Below are 21,799 nucleotides of genomic sequence, written 5' to 3'. Positions count from 1 at the left end.
TATGTTCCTGGGTCACTGAATTGACACTGAATTAACACAGATCTAAGTGAGATGCTTTGGGGGACAATGCAGAAGCCTGTAGGGATGACTGAAATGGGGTCACTAGTAACTGCAGTGGTAAAAAAACCCTAACTGTATTATTAAATGTAAAAAATCTTCTAAAAAGAAAGTTCAGAAAAGGGAAAAGCAAAATAGTGATTCTGAGTTTACCTGCTGCAGCACCTCAGAGTTTTGCTGCATGAAATGCAGTAATCTTTGCCCATCTTGGGAAATCTCTCTGATTCTCAGGGGTTTCTTTCCTTCTTTTGCTATGTGCTTGTAGAGATAGGTAACAATGTAGTCCAAACTTGCACAACAGCTAGAGGAGACAATGGTATCTGTCCAGAAAAAAGAAATACAAAGTCACAATTTCTGAAATAGTTTCACTATCAACAATGTACACTGAAATGGGGAAGGGATCACAGAAGTATAATAAGGTTAGATGGCTTGACACACTCTACCACTCTTACTCTGTAGGTCCAACATATTCCAAGTAGATTTCTCTATGACAGTCCCTTATCTTTCACTCTACCACAGCACAGAGAGAGTTTAACACCCCACTGGCTGGTGTTCTGCCTGGTTTTAAGCACTCCTGCTGGCTGTTACAAATTGGAGGAATCCAGCTGTTTCCTTATTGCTATGAAATTATGAATTCTGAAGAGTTTGTACTTGGGGGAATTAAAAAAAATGTATTATTTTTCCTGTTTTAGCATTCAATCTGAAAAACCACTGACATGGTTGGAATAAAAATGCTTACATGGATTGAATACCTGTGGCATTCACAGATACTTTTTAATACCAACTCTTTGGAGAAGTGACCCAAATTTCTCTACTAGAAATATTTCTCTACAGAAATATTAAAAGGCAAAACATTTATACAATCTGGAGAGAAACCAGAGTATATTAAATCTGTATTTATATGGAAAACTAAATATTCAGATGACATAAATGTTGGGAAACAAAATGAGCAGCCAACCCCGCCCTCCCAAGAAACCAGAAGCAAAACAACCCAAAACCACCACCCCTCCCTGTGAAATATGTAACTTGTTGGGTAGATTTATTTATATTATTTGGATATAATAAAAATTCAGATAGGACATATTTCAAAAGAACTAGTGAGAAAAAACAGAGCAAAGGACCTTTATTTGCTGTATTTAAAACAAAAGATTATAACAATAAACACCTGTTTTATAATTTGCTGTTTGAAAGATAACAGGCAGCTATTCCATGGAATACTGTAATAGCAAAATAACTGTGGATGTACAATACAAATCAAAGTAATTTCAGAATCCATATATTACTCAATAAACCTGACATTTTTTCGAGAACATTGATTCTATTTATACTAAACTCAGCTAGTAGTTTTGATACAAAACATGTTTGAACCATAAACATGTTGTATCATGTTGTTTCAATACATACTATTCAAATTGTGCATATTTCTTTTCACTTATTAGCAAGTGGTTACAACAAGCTGGTAATCTAGCTATACTCTGCTCATAGATTCACCAATCTCACGCAATTTGTCATTCATGGAATATGCAGGCCTCTTTAAATACATCACAGATTTTCAAAGCAGCATTTCTTCTATTAGTTTTAGGAGCAGTCATTCTTTTATACTAGTGGGTATAGTTTAGGTGCCTATTTGTGACAGAAAAAAGAACTTGGAAAGAACACTGTGCAGTGGGAAAAAAGGTGAGATTATTAATATTTAGGGTTCATTCAGTTTCCAAGTGAGGACAAAACCACAGCCTCCATTAATTCTAAAGTGTGCAAATATAGATTATTTTCAGATATTATATTACTGACTTTGGATTCTTTGTGAATGATATATGCATGTGCATAAGCATTACTGTTAAAATACTGTTCATTTGAAGGAGAATTGCAAGGTATATGATAGACTCAATTAAGTGTATCCCCCTAAACTGTGATAAGTGGAAGCTTGCCAATATTGCAGTGAGTATTTGAGAACTTCCCTCTAGGCATGGAATGTTGATCTGTGCCAGTTCTGGTTTCTAAATGTTGTTTTGAAGTTTACTTCTCTTTCAACACCACTGCAATATTTTTTTCCTAAGCTAAGTTCTCCTGGGATGTTAAGAAAGATTTTGCAGACAATTTAACCACAATTAGTCTCAAGACTCTCTTCATTTTACCACGTATGAAACATTCCTCTGAATTTCTGACAATCCCCATTTCTACTGGATGCAGACTGAAGCAAATATTTGTCTCTGGTTTATCTGTAAAATACATCCACTCCATTCATTATCTGAAGAGCAAATAACAACATGCCTTTCTACATCATGCAGCTTGGAATGGCATAGATGATTTGATTATTATACAAAGCTAACAAGGACAAATTCATAAAATTTCTTTTTCTTAACATTTAGGTAATGTAATAGAATGGATTTGGCCATGCTTTTAAATGGAGAGGTAAAAGCATAAATTCAGAATATTGCAAAAAGTAAATGCAAAATATAAAAACAAATTTATCCAAACAGCTTAAGCATCTGGTGTCAAAGAGTTGAATATTAATTCTATGCTTGTTGTGGGAATAAAGCCACCTTGGAATGTTTGTTCCACAGCATATCAAAAAGATAAGGTAATGTTTTATTAGATACCTATATGAGAAAAAGAATTCATGGTTGGGCTCATAACCACTTTTGTCCTCGTCCCCATCTGCAATACAGGTATTGCTTTTGTGAGGAAATACCCATGTGATAGTTATTCTGGATGTTTAAAGAAAGGAAGTCCAAGTAAAGATTTCCTACAGCAATTCTCTCTCTAAAGAGCATGATTTAATATTTATAAATGCTCAATTGTGCATTTTGCCCAAGAGTTAAATGTTTAAGTATTCAATAATATGATCAATTTTAATTGTCCATTTTTTTAATTTATTAGAAGTCATTTACATAGAAGAGTTTAACTTTGCTTTGCACCAACATTGAATCATTATTCAAATCGGGGGGGGGGGGCGGGAGACAGACAGAACAATATCAAATGGCCCTATCTAATCTAATCTGATTCCAAAAAGGGGATGATGGTTGTCATAGCTGAAGAAGAGTAAATGTATTTAATCAGGTGTATCACTGATTCTTTTCCAAAATATTTCACAGATATACTGCAGTACATAATTAAAGGTATGGTACTGAAACCATCATACAGATACCTAGAGGATGGATAGGCAGAACTCTGTTCCCATAATGCATATAGGAAAGTGTATAGTCCAAACTAGATGAATCTATTAGTTTGTGTGAAAACAATCAGGTTTTCACCTCTCTTGTTTATGTTAGACTTCCCTCTAAATCATGTTAAGAACTGAACACAGATCTAGCCCTAGGTATTAGTTGGTGAGTCCTGTTTATGTACACAATAAAGGATCTGATCCATTATGTTTTCTTTACTACAGGTTTCTTCCCTTTTGGTCGCATATGAAAGCAGTGAACACTTTAAAAGATATCTAGAAATGCATATTTCATAAGCAGGTTTTGCAGTACTTTTAAACCAGCATTTTGACTATTTGTTTGAAAACTGAATAACACAAAGTAAATCACGAATGTCCATTTAAAAACGCTCTAAACATGCTGATACCATACAAGTAGATATTTATTTTCTTCTGTAAGTGATCTTAGCAGCACAGTGGAGAGGTTTATCTGCTCATGAGGATACAATTTAAGTATTAAGAGCTACTTATATTTTCCCATAACCGTATATCAAAGATGGTTGTGACATTCATTTTTCTTCTCACTGTATGGGTGTAACAGAGGAAAATGTTATGCAAGACCCCTATCCTGATTTTAATGGACACAGAGTCATTTGCTGAAGCTTATTGCATTTTACTCAAGCTAGGTAAACAAATGGATTAAAAGAGAAACACAGAAATAGGGGAAGACTGACAGTTGCTGCTCTTGGGAAAGCAAGTGAGGAAAAGGGGAATAATACCTAATAACAACCTGGATGAGAAATAATGGCATTTATATTTAAACTAACTTCTCTTTACATGAGAACCAAGGTACTGCTATTTGAAAAACTCACTTGGGCATTTTATAAATGTATGTAGATGGGAGCATTATTTAGCAAGTGGCAATGCTATTGAGCATGACATAATTTAAGAGCTTTGTTTTGTTTATGACGAAGGGAAATGGTTTAAGTGAAATGCTCTCTGACCTGTTTTCCTTTTACCCAAGACCAAAATGACCTCTTCTCAAGATATTCAACTTTGAAAGTAAACAAGCTAATCTATTTAACATGTAATAACAACAGTTGGATGTAGAAAATATTAAGCTTTCACTTTTGTTAATGAATGGCAGCATGTAATCTAGAAAACCTTTGATTAGTAAATTACTTTGAAGGGGGACTTAAATGTAAGAAGTAATGAGAATGATATGGAGAAACATATGGGCACACAAATGGAACCGATGGATGACTTATTCCAAAAAAAGGAGATATAAAAATATTGAACCATAAAACTGACTATATCTATTTATTTATTTATTTACTGGATATACAAAAGAGCTCTGTTGGGTTTTGAAGAACTTTATTAGAAGTGACAAACAAAAGGATACTTTACGTATTGGATATACAAAAGGAATCTGCTAAAGTTCTGAAAGATTTTTGGCTTGAAGCAAAGGTGAACAGAAAACTAGCTCTGGAACTCTTTTTGAAGAGGTTAAAAGATATTTTTAAAAACTTAGGGAAGGAATACAAGGTTGGCTTATTTGACCAGGGCTAAAGGAGAAAAATAGTTACATCTGGTTGTCCTTACTGGACTTTTGCTGACAAAGAACGACTGATGAAGCATTTGGATTTTGTTTTTTTTAATTCAACAGATGAAGAGATTATGGGGTGAAGAGAGATTATGTTGCATCTAGAGATAGTGATAAGGTGTTAAGATTGTCTTTACTTGCTGGGATGAAAGGGGGGAAATTACTTTTTTCTTTTTCTTTTTTTCTTTTTCACACTTTTTTCTTTTCCTTTGTATTTTTCTGTTTATATTTTTTGTAGCCTGTATTGGCTTTTATTCTTTTCATTTATAATTCTTAATAAAATTATTTGGAAAAAAAAAGAGAAAAGCTTTGATTAGTGAGTAGATGTCATACAGGATATAGGAATTGGTTCCAATCCACTGAGTGAAAGGGCCAAATAAACATTTTAGAAAAAGGGCTCTTGAAATATTTATCCTTACAATCAAGAATAGATGTGGGATTCCATTATATATGATTGACAACAAGGATATTCCAAAATAATAAATATTATTATGTACACTGCCCAGAGTCACTATGTTAGATGGGTGGCTGTACAAATGTGATAGACAGACAGACAGACAGATGCGGAGTACAGAATATAAAGTCTGGAACTATGATGCCCATTGTATTTCCATTCATAATTTCTTTTAAAAGAAGTTTTAAGATGTGGGTTTTCATGTCTTTTGTTGTACTGTTTAATTCGTGCAATTATATTCTATGTCAAACATTTTGGTGATGCAAGGGGAAAAAGGGAGAAAACCTTAAATTAAAAAATGAAATATCAGAAAAAATTACTTTAAAAAATGACAAATGCTGACAAACAGTAGTCTTGACCTATTCTTCTTTTTAAATAAGCCCAGGATGTTTGTTTCTTACATTACCACTTTAATGTTAGCACATCCACAAGGCCATTTTGTATTTAATAGTCACATAGTATTAGCTACTATTTGTGTAATCTAAGATTATGGTCTGAGGTTTTAAAAACAGTACTTATAGGTTTGTTAATTCAAAAATGAGTTGACACTTGATTTTCTCACTTACCTCTTTCATTCTTACAAATATCCAATACCACCTCAGCAATAGGAACTGTTACTTTATGTTTACATAAAATATGGATCTATTTTATGGCCAAGAACTGCACTTGGATCAGAAAGCCCACATTTCAATCCCAGCTCACCTATTAACTTAATGGAAGGTCTCAAACTGCTATCTTGTGGACTGTTTCCACGTTGTAAAATAGTAGCAGGGGTGACAGGCTTAATCTGAGGATTTAAGAGACAAAAAATGGTACAGGTCTTTCTGACAAAAGAAGTTGAAAAGTATAAGAAAATATCACTTAGAAAAGCAGTGGAACTGATTTTGAGGGCAGGCTCCATGGCTTTGGAGGACTGAAAAGTAATATTGACTGATGCCCTTCATGTACTGATTGGCGTGTGTGTGTGTGTTTGCATGTGTATGAACGTATGTATGTATGTATGATTTCCAGAATTTTGAAAGACATATTGTCTCTTTCGCAACTGGTCAGTGAAGGCACCTATTTACCTGAAGCGAACTAGTCAGGTTGCTTCAGATGCTCTTCAGCTCATTTTTTTCTCTTTTCTGGACAGATCAGCCCTCTTTAAAACAAGGGAACCACCTTTTTTACATTTTGAGATGTATGGGGGTTGGTGCTTGACTTTGTAGCATGCTGGTATCTATCTATCTATCTATCTATCTATCTATCTATCTATCTATCTATCTATCTATCTATCTATCCATCCATCCATCCATCCATCCATCCATCCATCCATCCATCCATCCATTTTAATTTTAATCATTATAAAATCTTATAAAATAAGATTTTAATCTTATTATGAACAGATTATTTTAGCTCAAAGCTCATAGCAACCAGTTTTCACATTCACAAATACAGGTATCTTTGGTAGGATTATCTTCAATCATTTCACTGAAACTTGAATAAATTGGTTAGGAATAGTTCTACATTTACACACACTTGGAGGCATTTGATCAGTTTTCCTCAGTAATAATTGCAACAAAGCATTTTAGTCTATTTATACTGTATTAAGTTATTTGTGTTCTGGAATATGTGTTTTACATTGACAATGATTGCAGCATGTTATGTTGTTTTATTGTATTAATGCTTATGGAGCGTTATGTGATAAGTAACTGGAATGTTAAAATGTTTTATGATTCATGTTGTGATTTACACTTTTCAAATGTTTGAAAATATCTTACAACATTAGGAAAGTGTAAATCTCAACATGAATCATAAAACAAATTTTTAAAGTGATGTCTTTTGTTTAGCTTCCCTTGAAAAGAGAGTGCTTTCATTTGAATACACTGGAAAGAATAAAGATTATTATTGGACAACCTATCCTTAGATCTTTTTCTTTGGCTGAAGATAATGCCCATGTCTCTTCTAGTAGTCTGTAAAAGTGTCCTTCTGAACAGAGGAACATTTAGTCTTTTACAAAAGACTCATGAATAGATAAATAATTATGTGCTACATTGTTATGGTAACTAAATCAAATACCTGATTATTTGTGGCCACGTTGCTTTTGTCTGCTTTATAATAACTTTTACACTCTTTCTTAGTTTATTTCTTTTGTGTACTTACCAAGTGCAGTTAGGCCTTCAGATATTGATGTAAATATATACATCAGTACATGTGGCTCTAAACTGGTGATGAAACTCATATGATCCTGTGCAAGACACTCCAAAAGTGGGTAGTAAGATTGACTTAATTTTCTGTATTGCTTAGGAGAGAAGAGAAAGAGAGGATATGATGCAATGAGAAATTACATGGCTTATTAAAAATTACTGTAATAAAACAGAGCGTTAACATATTCCATATTATCAACTGCATTAAATTCTTTTTATATTAAAAGAAGTATACTATATTCTAGGCAGAACAGACCAAACAAATGCTGATGTAATCCTGACACTATTCAGCCACTTTTTCTGCTAGCTACACAATACAGCAAGGAGCCACAATACAGCAAGGGGGTGAAATGCCCACTGGAAATATAACCACAGACTACTATTAGAATTACAAGATACACATATCTGTATATTTACTAATCCAGAATATCCAAATGTATGTAATTATATGTACAGGTGTATAGCTGTGGATCTCTGCAAGTGCACATATGTACAGTATATGAAAGAGAAAGAAACCCTATGCAGGGTTTCTAAACTGTAATCCAAGATGGAGCAGAAGGATGTTCCCTTTACTCTGTCAACCTAGTAAAACTGAAGTGAGTCTGTACCTGTGTCTGGTCTAACAGTTACAGTTCTCTGTGCTACTGGGAGCTCTGTGCATCTCTATGTTCATTCCATGCTTTCCTTTTAGCAACTCTCATAACATTTTATCTAAAAATTTACAAGTTGATCCATATAATTTTGAAATATTTAACTATTCAAGTCAGATTACATTCTGCAAGAATACACATATTTCTGGCTGCTACTGAAAGCACACACTGTCCAACTATTCAGGCAATGGTTGTACTACCTGCGCTGTCTTCTATTGTGAAGTAAGTAAAAGCTTTCTATTTTCAACTGTCTTAGGATATATATATATCCTAATCATATATATATATATGAATCCTAATCATATATATATATGAATGAATGAATGAATGAATGAATGAATGAATGAATGAATGAATGAATGAATGAGAAGTAGAGAGGATGTGGAAAGTAAAGGCCAAAGTGGTCCCAGTAGGAGCACTTGAGGCTGTGACTCCGAAGTTGGGAGAGTGGCTCCAATAGATCCCAGGAATGACTTCAGAGCTCTGTGTCCAGAAGAGAGCCGTGCCAGGAATAGCCAAGATACTGTGCAGAACCCTCAAACTCCCAGGCCTCTGGTAGAGGACCCAAGACTGAGGAAGACACAGACCACCCATATAATTTGTATTAAGAATGTTGATTATAATAGTAAAATCTAATACAAACAAAACTTAAACAAATTAGCTTTCTAATTCTGAAAATATTACTGATATATCCTTTTTGAAGGTGAGATACACAACTACCACATTTCAGTCTCTTGCTTACAACCCAAATGATTATAAAAATTCAGCTTAGAGATATAAAAACTGATCAGGTCAAATATTTTGCAATAACTGAATTAGAGCCCTCAACATTATGAAAATGGAAGTTAAAGTAACATTATATTGAATAAAAGCTTCAGAGAAATGCCATACTTTGACTCAGATCTTATAAATTAATTTCTTCCTAGATGATCTCTGATTGTAGAAAGTGACTTGCTATCCAATCTTGCAAATAACTGTGCAACAGCTGCTTACTAGTGCTTATCCCATTGTACTGTGCTGCCTATCGTGTACGTCCTTTCACAAATATATTCTCTGTGGCTACCATTGCCCTTTGCCAAGCTGTTTTGGTGTTTGTAAATAATAATTCCAATAGTTCTAAATACTTCTCTCACAGTCATAGCATCAGCTGTGGAATTTTATCATTGTTATGCACTGCTGTTCTTTCAACCGAAGACAATGAGGTAAGGCTCTCTGACTGCAGAATTAAAATGGGCACAATGATGCAACTAAGCATAAGCAATAATGCAACTCAGATGAAGGGGAGGGGAAAAATGTAATGACACCCTTTTCTTTTGTTTGCATTTTCCCTTTCTGATGTTTGCATGTCTCCTTTAATAATACTGTCACTGTTTCTCAGTCTGTTTGGGAACAGTTTTTGGGATACGCAAGCAAAGAATCGTGGCATCCAATGCTGCTTTAGTGTTTATCTTGGGAAATGCTGATGTAAAGGAGTGATTGCTAACATAATCTATAATTACTTACATATGTTTTTAAAAAAAATCTGCTACAAAATTAAAAATTGTCTGTTAAAAAGGGGATTTATAAATTTGCCACACTGCTTTAATTTTCCTAAAATTTTGCTTGAGTAAAGGAGGGAATGTTGCATAAACCAAGGTAATTCCTATTACACTAGGTGGAAATTGGTGCTGTACAAGATGAACAGCTTATTTGATCCAGCGGTAAGGTTTTGCTCTTAGGAGAGTTCCCTCTCACTTGTCAGATAGTAGTTTGTAAGACTGTCACCTCCATTAAAGTCAATCCACAGGAGTTGATGTCAGAGGAGTACTGATTTACAACGTATCAGCAAGTTTAAACTGACAATGTCAAAAACAATCCTGCTGCAGTTTGTGGATTATTATCCATTTAGCAGTGATCTGTGATTATCTTGATGACATATTTTAAATATTTTAAAGTAAGCATTCATTAATTAGTTAATGAAACTACACACAATATTGCATGTGTAAGAACTATTAACGCATGCATACAGTTGAGTCAAAAAAGAAATGCACTTAAGTTGTTCTAGATACCACCCTATCTCCATTTTAAGCCTGTGGTAATAATACATAATTTGCATAAAGACTCCCAGGATGAATAATTTCTTACTAGCAAGTCACTGTGGGATACTGAGAGCAGCATTTTGACAAAGGCCTGAAGTACATTGTCAAAGTGGTTGTCCCCATACAACTTGAAGACGCCAAAGCTGACATAATTTCCACACAAGGCAGATTTGAGTGCAGAGTAACAGATGGAAATACCCTTGAGTTTCAATGGATAAACTTGATCCTTTGACAGAGTCCCAAGAGACAGGATCTGATTACCTGTTTGCAAGGAGAAAAAACGAAGAGAAACTGACATAAGTAACTGAAAAACCTGGAATCTGTGTCACTTAGCGTTTTCATTTAACTGTTATTTTTTATTGTTACTAAAATATATTTGTTTTAGACAACTATTAATGGAGAGTTCATGTGATCTACCTTACATCTAGGACAGAATTAAAGGCTGATATTATTTATTTAATTTATTTATATATCACATTTATATAGCTGCCCATCTCACACAAAGCAACTCTGGGTGGCGTTATTCTATGGCTTGGACTACTTGATATTCCCCTGATATTACGTAGTTGCCACTGAACTATATAAGGAAAAGACAAGACCTATTCTTGGGAACAAAGCTTTTTAGTAGTAAAAATCTGCCAAATTCAAGAAGTATTTTAAGAATGAAAAAATGAACTCTCTTCCCTCTTAAGGCCAAATCTAGGCTTGCCTGAATAGGAACTTTTTTTCAGTGACCCACCCAAAATCAAAGGGAGATCGGGTTAACAATGAAGGATTTTATTCTGCCTATTTATTTACTTACCAATGGAACATCTGAAAGAGAAAATGATTGTTATCCTAACATCATTAATTTATGCAGAGATTTTACTTGTTTATATTGTAAATGTAACTCTGCCAATATTTACATTGCCCCTTTCTGCAATATAGTGATAAAGATACATGGGTACCAAATGTTAAATCTTTACATGACCATATACTGAAGAGAAATGTTGGCTTTTATAGTACAAAGCACCGAGTTTGCCCATGTCCTGTTTCATATTCCCAGACAAAATTACTTGAAGCATTCCTACCCTATCTGAGCCTACTACTAAAAATGAACTAGGCTGAGAGAACATATCCCTCAAATGATGGATGCTTGATTATTGTCTACTGCAAATTTTCATATAAGTCTTGTCTGGAGGGTTGTCAGGATCTAGATAGGATGGAACAAGCTGAAACTGAACCCCTGGCAACATGGCATTAGTCAAAATGGTTCTGTCATCTCTTGAGGGGTGGCCCTGTCCTGACTTGGGGGTCCTGCCTATGACTTGGGGGTCCTCCTGGTCATGGCTACTGCTAGATGGGCAGGTGGGAGCAGTGGCCAGGAGAACATTTGCCCAGCTTCCGCTGGCACACTGGCCGTCATATTTCCTAGAGCAGGAGAATGTGGCTATACCAAATCATGCACTTATCAACCAAGGTTAGACTTCTGTAATGTGCTCTACAAGGGATTGCCTCTGAAGACCACTTAGAAACTAAAATTCAACAGACCATATATAAGCTGGTAGCAGTTGCTGTGGTTATATCTATTATGCAGGACATGCATTGGTTACCAGTTAATTGCCTGATGCAATTCAAAGTGCTAGTTTTTATTTATTTATATATATATACATACAGAGAGAAAGAGAGTGTGTGTTTTGTTTATGGCCAAAAGGCCCAAATAGCAAAGTACAGAGGTAATCTAAACTTCACCATTAGATAAAATAGTTTAACAAATAAACTAAATTGATAAATTTAAAACTCAAATTTATTGATGTGCTACTAAAGACCTTCTTTTTATAACCATAGTTAAAAATTTGGCTGTTGTGTCTGTAATGTTAGGATTTTTATCTGTGAGTAAAATTTTAACATATTTAGAAATTTGTCTTCCTGGCCTTGATTTTAAAATAGGCCAGATAATATCCTGCTGAAAATTCACAATGCAATAAAATATGATTCACTGTTTCAAGGTCAGTACTGTTACAGGGACAACATTTTTGAGAGAGAGGGATCTTTTGAAATCTGCCATATAGCATATTTGATGGCAACACATTTAATCGGAATTTTGAAAAGGCTATTTTCTATTTACTTAAATGTAAATTACTAAAATATATTGGGAGCTGAAAAGTGTATTTGTAATTTATTGAATATGTCACAAGTAAGCATGGAACTTTCGCTTTTGCCAATAATTCCTGTACTGAGTTATCCCATGACCTTTGTTTAATACAATAAAATGCTGAAGTCATACCCTTGGAAAACAAATAATCAGGATCCATACCAATCTGGTCAATCTTTTGGGTTACCTGTTTAAACCACGTATCTACATAGGAATCATTCATATAGCAGTCCTTCCGTGTTTTTGAAAACATATATTTGAAACCAAAACTTAACAGGTCTTAGCCAAGCTTTTGCTTTCAAAGAGCACTGCCCAGTTTCCAGGACAATTACAGAATTTGGAACACAACTTAGAACATTTAAAAGTGATCTTAACAATTTCACCTGCTGTTGGGTTATGTTTTTGTTGACAACCATAATCCAAATTGGAGCTTCGTATAAAATTTGAAATGCAATTTTTGCATTAAAAACCTATATTGCTACAGCGACAAATCTTCCTCTTTTTGAATAAAAGTACTGAAAAAAGGCCTTCATAGTAGGTTTTACTTTTAAAACTACTGCCTTGCAATGATGTTGTCAGGACAGAGCATGGTTAAATAAAATGCCCAGATAATTAACATTCTCAACTTGTGTAATCATATAATCTTGAATTTTACAGTTATACTTTTTTATTTTTTTCTCCAAAAACATAATTTTAGTTTTATAATTGATTTTTAATTTATTATTTTGGCAATACTTGACTAGTGTCTCAAGTAGGCATTTCAAACCCAATCTAGTACTTGGAAGAATAATTTTCCTTTTGGTTAATAATGGATAATAGCCATCAACATGAAGTAATATAGTCTCCAAATCATTGAAATAGATATTAAAGAGTGTTGGGGCTAGAATACAACCTTATCTCACACCCTTATTCATTATTATGTCATTTATAAGTACACCTTTTCTGTTGTATATAATATCTATGATGATGATGATGATGGTCGGTTGCACAGTCACCCAGGTGTTTAGACTGGATTTGGCATTTTTATCTACCTACTGAGTCCTTCCCAAGGACCTGGGATAGGCAGATGTTGTTTGCTGGTGTTAAAAGTACTGTCGCAGGATATAAGCTGTTCCAAGTAAAGCTGCCTTTTGCAACTGACTGATGGTGATTTTGTCAATGTCAATGGTCTTCAAGTGGTGCTCCAGATGTTTTGGGTTTGCACCCAAGGTACAATTACTATTGGTACTAACTTTGCTTTCTTTTGCCACAGTTGTTCTACTGTACTTCTATCTGCAGGTCTTTATATTTTGTGATTTTTCTCCAGTTCTTTCTCTTCTATTCTGCTGTCTCCAGATATTATAATGTCCACTATCCAGACTTTTTTGTTTTTCTTATCAATAATTGTTAAATCTGGGATGTTGTGTGGCAGATGCTTTTCTGTTTGAATTCTAAAGTCCCAGCGCACTTTAGCTTCTTCATTTTCGATTCCTTTGTCTGTTTTGTGGTCCCACCAGTTCTTGCTTACAGGCAAATGGTATTTCTTGCAGATATTCCAATGCACCATTGTTGCTACTTTGTCATGCCATTGTTTGTAATCAGTCTGTGCAATCTTCTTGCGGCAGTTAACTAGGTGGTCCACTGTTTCTTCAGCTTCTTTGCAGAGACAGCATTTGCTGCCTGTTGCTGTCTTCTCAATTCTGGCTTTGTATGCATTTGTTTGTGCAGCCAGAATTAGCCCCTCTGTCTCTTTCTTCAACTTTCCTGCTCTTAAAACAAAAAACTTTCCTGCTCTTAAAAAAAAACTAGCTTTGCCTGCTAGTTTTTTTGTGTAATAGCTACGTAATATGGCTGGTGTGGGTCTTCCGGGCTGTGTGGCCGTGTTCTGGAAGTTTTGTTTCCTAACGTTTCGCCAGCACCTGTGACTGGCATCTTCAGAGTGCAGGAAACTGCTCCTGTCTGTGCTCCTGCACTCTGAAGATGCTGGTCACAGGTGCTGGCGAAACGTTAGGAAACAAAACTTCCAGAACACGGCCACACAGCCCGGAAGACCCACACCAGTCATCGTATGCCGGCCGTGAAAGCCTTCGACAATACAGCTACGTAATACTTTGCCTTGCCATGTCTCTTTTCTATTCTTCATTTGGTCTTTCTTATAGGCCAGTTTGGTCTCTTTGGTATTCAGTAAGCCTTCATGGTGTACTAGTTTTAGTGCATTTTTTCCACTGTCCTTCAGATATTCTTCCAATGCCCTTTTTTCTTCTTCAACTGTCTGGTGTACTTGCAACATTCCACACCACCAATGTTCTTTGGTCTGTCAACATCGCTGTGCGGATGAAGGGCAGGATTCACTGTCATTATTTTTCTGGTCTTCCTATCTAGGGCTTCTAATTCAGCTTCAGTCCACTATCCCAGCTGTGTATTTAATGACTGGAATTACCCAGGTGTTAATCAATGATATTTCCTTCACTGAGTTTGGACTTTAAGATCTTCTTCACTCTTCTGATGTATTCACTACTAACCTTCTTCTTGACTTCAGTGTGCTTGATGTTGTCAGCTTGAGGGTTGCCCAGGTATTTGTAGTGATTTTTTCATCCAGACTCTTGATGTTATTTCCATAGGGCATCTTGATTCCTTCAGTTTTCACTATTTTTCCTCTGTTGATGGCAACGGTGGTACATTTGTCTAGTCCAAACTCCACTGGAATATCTTGGCTGTATATTCAGACAGTGTTGAGCAGCAATTCCATTTCAGATGGTGTTTTTCCATACAGCTTCAGATTGTTCATGTAAAGGAGATGTTTGATAACCATGGCCTGACTTGTTCAGTATTGTTGACAGAGGAATCAATGCAATAACAAAGAGTAGTAGTGATACTGAGTCTCCTTGAAAGATTCCTCTCTTGATGTTAACCTCTCCCAGTCTATCACCACTGACCAACAACTGTGTTTTCCACTGTGCCACTGATCTTCTGATGTTTCTACTGACTCCTGTTATTTCTAGGCATTTGATTATCCAGTTATGCGGCAGGGCATTGAATGCCTTCTTGTAATCAATCCAAGCTACATTCAAGTTGGTCTTCCTTCTCATACGGTTTTCCAAAATCATCTTGTCAATTAGGAGCTGATCTTTGGTCCCTCTGCTGTTTGGGCGGTTTCCTTTCTGCTCAGATGGAAACAGCTTGCTTTCAACTGTTGGACTGCATCAGCTACCATGCCAGTTAGCAATTTGAAAGTTGTTGGCAATCAGGTAATTGGCCTATAGCTGCCTGGTGCTGCCCCTTTTGTTGGATCTTTCATCATCAGGTAGGTTTTGCCAGATGTTAACCAATCTTCAATTTTACCTTCTTGCAGTATGTTGTTAAACTGCTTGGCAATTGAGTGGGTGCAGAGCAGTCAGATGTTTCAACCAAAAACCATGCAGTTCATCTTCACCTGGTGCTGACCAATTCTTGATCTTCCTTGCCCTTTTCTCCATAATTTCTGCTGTTATTACAAGTTCTTTCATTTCAGCTTTTTTTTTTATTCTTATCCACCTCCTTTATCCAAGCTGCATTCTTGTATTTCTTTGGGTTGTCCCACGGCTGTGTCCAGAACTGCCCTGTTTCTTCTTTGTCAGGTATTGGCTGGCTCATTGCAGTCTCTCCACTGATGGATTGGTAGAAATGTTTCTGATTCGACTGAAATTGGAGATTCTGGCTAGAGTGTGCAATTTCAGTTTCGTATCTGTTAATTTTCTTGGCTATGTTATTTGCTGCTTTATTATTTCCAGTGCTTCTTTGATCTTCCTTGTCTCTAGTTAATTTCTTGATCAGGTATTCTTTGGTTTTCTTGTTCTTCAGCTTCTTTTCTTTCACCTGTTCTAGCTTGCTTGCATCTGTCCTCCTCCTCCTCCTTCCTGATATTATTATTATCATCATTATTATCATTATTATTATTTCCCACAATAAATAAATATATTTTACAAACAAACAGATCAATCTATCTCGGTCAACTCAAGGTGGTGAACATACCTAATACTCCTGCTTCCCATTTTCCCCACAACAACAACCCTGTGAGATGGGTTGGGCTGAGAGAGAGTGACTGGCCCAACGACCCAGCTGGCTTTCATGCCTAACAGCATTATATTATCTTGACATAATGCCTGTATTCAGTATGTAAGACATCTACCTGGAGCCAAATTCTCTTTAACCCAGAGTTTGGTTTTATTAACAGAATCAAAGGCGGCCTTAAAATCTATAAAGGAAGCAAATAGTTTTCCTGCCAGGTAGTATAATGTATAACACTGATAAATTGTTGATCTGCCTTTTCTAAAAGCAGTCTGAGCATTTGTTAAAACAAAGTGCTCCTCAAGGTAGGAGGTTAATTTTTCATTTAAATGTCTAGCATAGAGTTTTCCCAGGATTGATAGCAAGCTAATCAGCCTATGATTAACAGGGTCTTCCAATTTTCCCTTCTTAGGGGAACTATTATAGTCCTATTCCAGCCTGAGGGAATTAAATCAGAACTAACTATCCAACAGAAGAGAATATCTGTAGCTCAGGGTTCAACTGTGGAGTTCTTGGTGCTCTCTGAGCTTGGTTGGTTGCTTGCTTGCAGATGTTTTATTACCCAACTAGGTAACATCATCAGTGTGACTACCTACGGTAGTAAATAGGGCCACTAACAGTGGGCCTGACCAATCTAGGTTTTGTTTAAGAAATTCAGTGGGTATATTACCTTGGCTGGGAGCCTTACCAGATTTTACTTTTGAAATAAGGTCAACAACTCTTCTTCAGACACTGGTTCCTACTGTTTGTTTATTTATTTATATGCCACCAATCCCAGAAGGCTCTAGGCAGCTAACAATGTCATAATTAAAAAAGAAAAAAAAGGTCACAAAAATACATAAAAGGACTGATCAAAATAAAATAATAAAACCAGCAAAATACTGTAATAATGTGCTCACAACCACCCTATCAATCAACACTTTCTCTCCTCTTATGCTAAGTGTGTCTTAACAGTGTTCTTACAGCCCAGGAGTGACATAGCCAAACCTCTCCAGGAAGGAAGTTCCAAAATGGCGGGCAGCTATTGAAAAAGCCTGCTTCTGAGGTCCTGTCAGACAACAGTCTCAAATGGACTGAACTCGGAGGGAATTGATACTGTTTGACCTGGTACCAGGCAGATAAATATAGCAGAAGGCAGTCTCTCAGATAACCAGTCTGGAGCCATGTAGGCTTTAAAAGTAGCAACCAGCACTTTGAATTGTACCTGGAAGCTGACTTATAAGCCCCAGTATGGCTTGGCCCTTAAGTAACTTCTGGATTGTTGACTTCCATTAGAATCAAGCTGTCTGAGCAGATCTTCCCAGGAGAAGCTGTTTATAGTGGCACAATTTCATCAGGTGAGAGGGGCTGAAGTCAGGAAACACTGTTTTTCCATCATGGTAGCTATACTCTTGAACAGCCATCGTCTAGAAGCTAAGCTGGCCCCCGCGGTGTTGGCCTAATGAAAGGTAGCAAAGACCACTCTTCTGGAGAAATTTTGGAGAATGATTGTGCATCACCTGAAACTGAAACTCTTTATTTGTTAGTTTATTGATAGTATGAATGATTAAGGTTAGCTTTGTTTTATTTTGATTTTCATACTGTAGTGGCTTTATCGTGTTTTATATTGTTGTAAGCTGCTCTGAGTCAACTACAATTTGGCAGCCCATACATTCAATAGATATGTATCAACTTCAGAATCTCACATAGTTTCCCAAGGCTATTACAGACGTGGGCTCAAACCATTTTATCTTTACCCTTTCTAAAAAACAAAACTAAATTAATTGTTACAATATATGTTTAGGTTTTCTTAAATCTGCCTGATAGCAAGAGCTTTAATTTATTTCTGGTGAATAAGGAGACTGATTTGCTAACTTGTAAAATTTCTGAAGTCCAAACGAATGTCACCAAGTGTAGGAAGAATCAGCACCTTTACCTAGGAAAATCTTACTGACTACAATGGGATACACATTTGAAGAAACAGTGCCGGAGCACGCTGCATTGTCACTGTGCACTTGGATCTATCTGGTAGCAAGAGAACTAAATAAATGAAGAAGCCATGTTTATAGTTTGGGTCTATAATACTGGCTTCTTAGGAGAGAAAGTAAAGAGTTCAAGATTATCATCTTGCCTAATTTTTTCTTTTTCTGTAAAATACTGTATTAAACTACATTATGTTTGATTTAATGTAGTTTAATACAGTAAGCTTTCAGTTATTTCTAAATGTTAAAATACAAATATACAGCCTTTTGATACTCTGCTGGTGCAGCAGATAGTACACTCCATTCCAAGTGTAATTAAACCCCTATATATTTTAGTAACAGCTAACCAGTGATTATTTGATACTATGCCGCCTCTCAAATGAAGGCATTTTTCATGTGATATGGATGTGTAAACTACAGAATATCCAATCTATAGTTTAAAACAGTAGCAAGCATAACTTGCAGGCAATACAACTGTTACCTGAAATTACTATTTAAAATTAAAACTAAAGTTCCACTGTGCTCCATGAGTTCTAATCTTTACACACCACACTTAGTCAATTGCTAACAAAGTTAAATGGCCATACCACTGGTTTTGGCACCACACAATCACACTAACTGAATCAAGGGCTGTCATTTTCAGAATCCCCCATCCAGTACTTCCTAGAGTCCCATAAATCCTTGCAATAGGGCAGCATCGGCAGATTTCATTATATTACTGGCCCCTTTACAGTGTTCAGCCAGGAGGCAGGCATGACTTGGGTTTTTCAGCCAATCGCTCTTTAGGAGATATATTCTGTGGGCTGGACTTAGCAATGAGTTTTGTCATGGAGAGGGTTGCTTTTTCTGAACCACTGTGTATTTCCAGTTCTTCTTCTAGTAGGATACAGTGGTCAAGGAGTGGACATTGCCCCAATTGACTGGATTTTGTCATTCACACAATGTAGCTGACTGAATACTGCAGCGCTATAGCATAAGCAGCTGTAATATCTTGGGGATGAACTTTCCAGTAGCTGTCTCACAATTGTAGCATTTATTTGTTGTTGTGGAGAGTATTTTTAACAGTTAATGTTTTTAGATATACAGCTGAACTCAGCACAGTACTATTTAGCAGAAAGAAAGAATTTAGGAAGTGTTATGCTGTCACAAATTGGATAAACACAAATCAAAATTTATTTAAGTGACAGAAGCAAGATATTATTTAAATCAAATTGGCATGGTTGAACTATCATTAAAAAACAGAGAGAAATAGGGGCTTGTGTATTTTTAAACTACTGTTTACTACTGTAAAATCTGCCAGTACCTATAGATTTGCAAAATGTTACTACCATTGCTATGAATGCTCTAAATAGAATAAACAATGGATATAAAATATGCTCCATTATTAAAAATGAACAATTGATTAAAAATTAATAATACTTATTAGACAGCAAAAAATAACTTTTTCTTTAAAAAGATACATGATACTAAGCCATAAGAGTGGAATGGATTACAACACTACGTTTCGCACAATAGATGTTCTAGAAGCAATTTAAAGCTCATTAGAAATAATGTCCCTGGCTACTGGAAAAGTGGTAAAATGTAATCCTCATCCAAATGTTACCTGGTCTACGAGAACAGGAAATTGTTCTGTGCTACTGTGGCTAACCTTGATGCTGACCCTGAACAGTAACTGCTAGAACAGCTGAAAGCTGCAACAAAATTAAAAACTTACATCAAAGTATATCATGACAGAATGTAGATAAATAAAATACAGCATATTGAAAATATTATTTTTCTGTCAGTCTTCCAAAACTGTGAGGGTTGTGAGGTAGAAGAATTAAAAAACAAAAAACAAAACCTGGAGCAATGCAGTATATTAGGGTCTAGAACAAGTCTTTTTCACCCTGTTTTGCAGATAACTGTTCTATTAGCTACATTCAGATACACCTGATAAGTCTAATTACTTCCAGATTGTTCAGACTCCCAATAAACCCAGGCTAACAAGGCAACGATTATGGGAATTAAAATTGAAAGTATCTGGGGGATGCCACTAGGATAGACAGTGGAACAGTCTTGACAAGCCTCCCAGGATCTAACCAATAACTCCAAAGGTCTTAGGGTTTATATGAATTCTTCAGAAAAAATAGCATGATTTTAGATGGTGCAACATACAGTACATCTGAAAATATAAGGTAGAGGACCCTTTTTCCCCTCCAAACAATCAGAATAACTGAGAAAAGTTTCTTTTATGAACTGCCAGAGAATCTTGAATAATGGCACAGATTCACCATCTTAGTCTTTAATAGGTTTCCCACCCCAACTCCCAAGGCAAAATATATAAAAAAAGTATAGCTTACTTTCATCATAGAGATATAAATGTGTAGAGGGGTAGCCAATGCCAACTTTAAGTTTTTTACTTGAAGTTCAGATTGTGTCAACCTATATTCTTTTATCTTTATGAAATCAATCTGCTTTTTTCCTAAAGTTCTGGGATGATCATTGTTGTATCACTTTTTGCTCAACATAGGGAAAGGTGCCCCAGTGCACCATAAAAAAGAGAAATTCCCCTTATTCTCCTTGGAGATAGCACCATGCACAGAAATGTGTGAAATAGTCCATCACACAGAGAGAAATCTGTCCCAACACTGCATTAAGCAGTCCCAACTGATGTAATACACTTCAGCAACAAAGATCAAGATAAATGCATAAACAAAGGCAAATATGTAGCAATATAGTAAAAAGGCGAATTGGAGCCAATGTAGGGTTTCTTCACCCAAAAGAAATTCAGAAAGAGATTCTGGTAAGGGACTTCAGTAAAGAAGGAAAGGGCTAATATTTCCCCCCTGATTTCTGACTATTATCAGTCCTTCCAAGCTGATACAATTTGCATTTTAAACAAAGCCTCTATTTCAAATTATGTAGAGCATGGCTGTGAAAATTGCCCAGACAGAAATGCCTAACAATAGTGTATCCCACAGAGTGAAAGATCTGTCCCACACTGCAAAGAGTGAGCCCCTGCCCAGATAATTTGGAAAAAAATTAAATTACAAATCTGCCTATTTTGTTATTTGTTTAATCAAAAATTTATCTACAAAATTTATCCTTATTTTAGTACAAGAAAAAATATCATCTACAATTCATTTTAAAACTTTACCTACAATCTAGCAATTAAAAGCTTTTGGGAATTGTAAAGTTTGGTTTCAAAGGAAAAATAGTTGTAACATTATAAGGTCTATAATTAAATCAATCCTTCATCACTGGAACATAAGCAGGTGCCTTATATTGGTAACTGGGAGAGGTTATCATGCGATATGTGCTGAGATATAACCAATATTATGTGTGATGACTAGGTTTTATGTTTGTTCCTCCTCTAAAATAGGTAGATAATTAATGGTCTGAACCAGTATGTGGGCAGAATAAAGGATACAATGAGGTTAATTCCAGGCAAGACCCATACAGGTTCCCTGAAAGGTTCTTTGCCCATTTATGCAGCCCTCAACCTGTTAGGGATGGGACTGCACTCTCC

At 35.8% G+C, this 21,799-nt stretch overlaps 1 protein-coding gene across 2 annotated transcripts in view; it reads right to left on the bottom strand.

The window, feature by feature from the left end:
• Window positions 1-21,799, bottom strand: part of RANBP17 (RAN binding protein 17) — a 240,644-nt gene that overhangs the window by 26,981 nt on the left and 191,864 nt on the right. The window contains exons 23-26 of one of the 2 annotated variants that reach the window (XR_015795121.1): window positions 10,217-10,431; window positions 7,399-7,537; window positions 5,959-6,043; window positions 242-377 (exon numbers count right to left, since the gene is read on the bottom strand). Coding sequence is in view for 1 of the 2 variants with exons in the window: in XM_088134974.1 (XP_087991100.1) it covers window positions 211-377; window positions 7,399-7,537; window positions 10,217-10,431 (521 nt within the window). In the remaining variant the exon portion in view is untranslated. Of the gene's footprint in view, window positions 1-210; window positions 378-5,958; window positions 6,044-7,398; window positions 7,538-10,216; window positions 10,432-21,799 lie in introns of those variants that run through there. The other variant, XM_088134974.1, reaches the window with a different exon arrangement.

This window comes from Python bivittatus, unplaced genomic scaffold (genome assembly GCF_059951505.1).
Source record: "Python bivittatus isolate LINGU-HERP-01145 unplaced genomic scaffold, Pbiv_v1 ctg000020_np1212, whole genome shotgun sequence".
NCBI lineage: Eukaryota > Metazoa > Chordata > Lepidosauria > Squamata > Pythonidae > Python > Python bivittatus.
The sequence above is the reverse complement of the archived record's forward strand: the minus strand, read 5'-3'. Positions and strand labels throughout refer to the sequence as shown.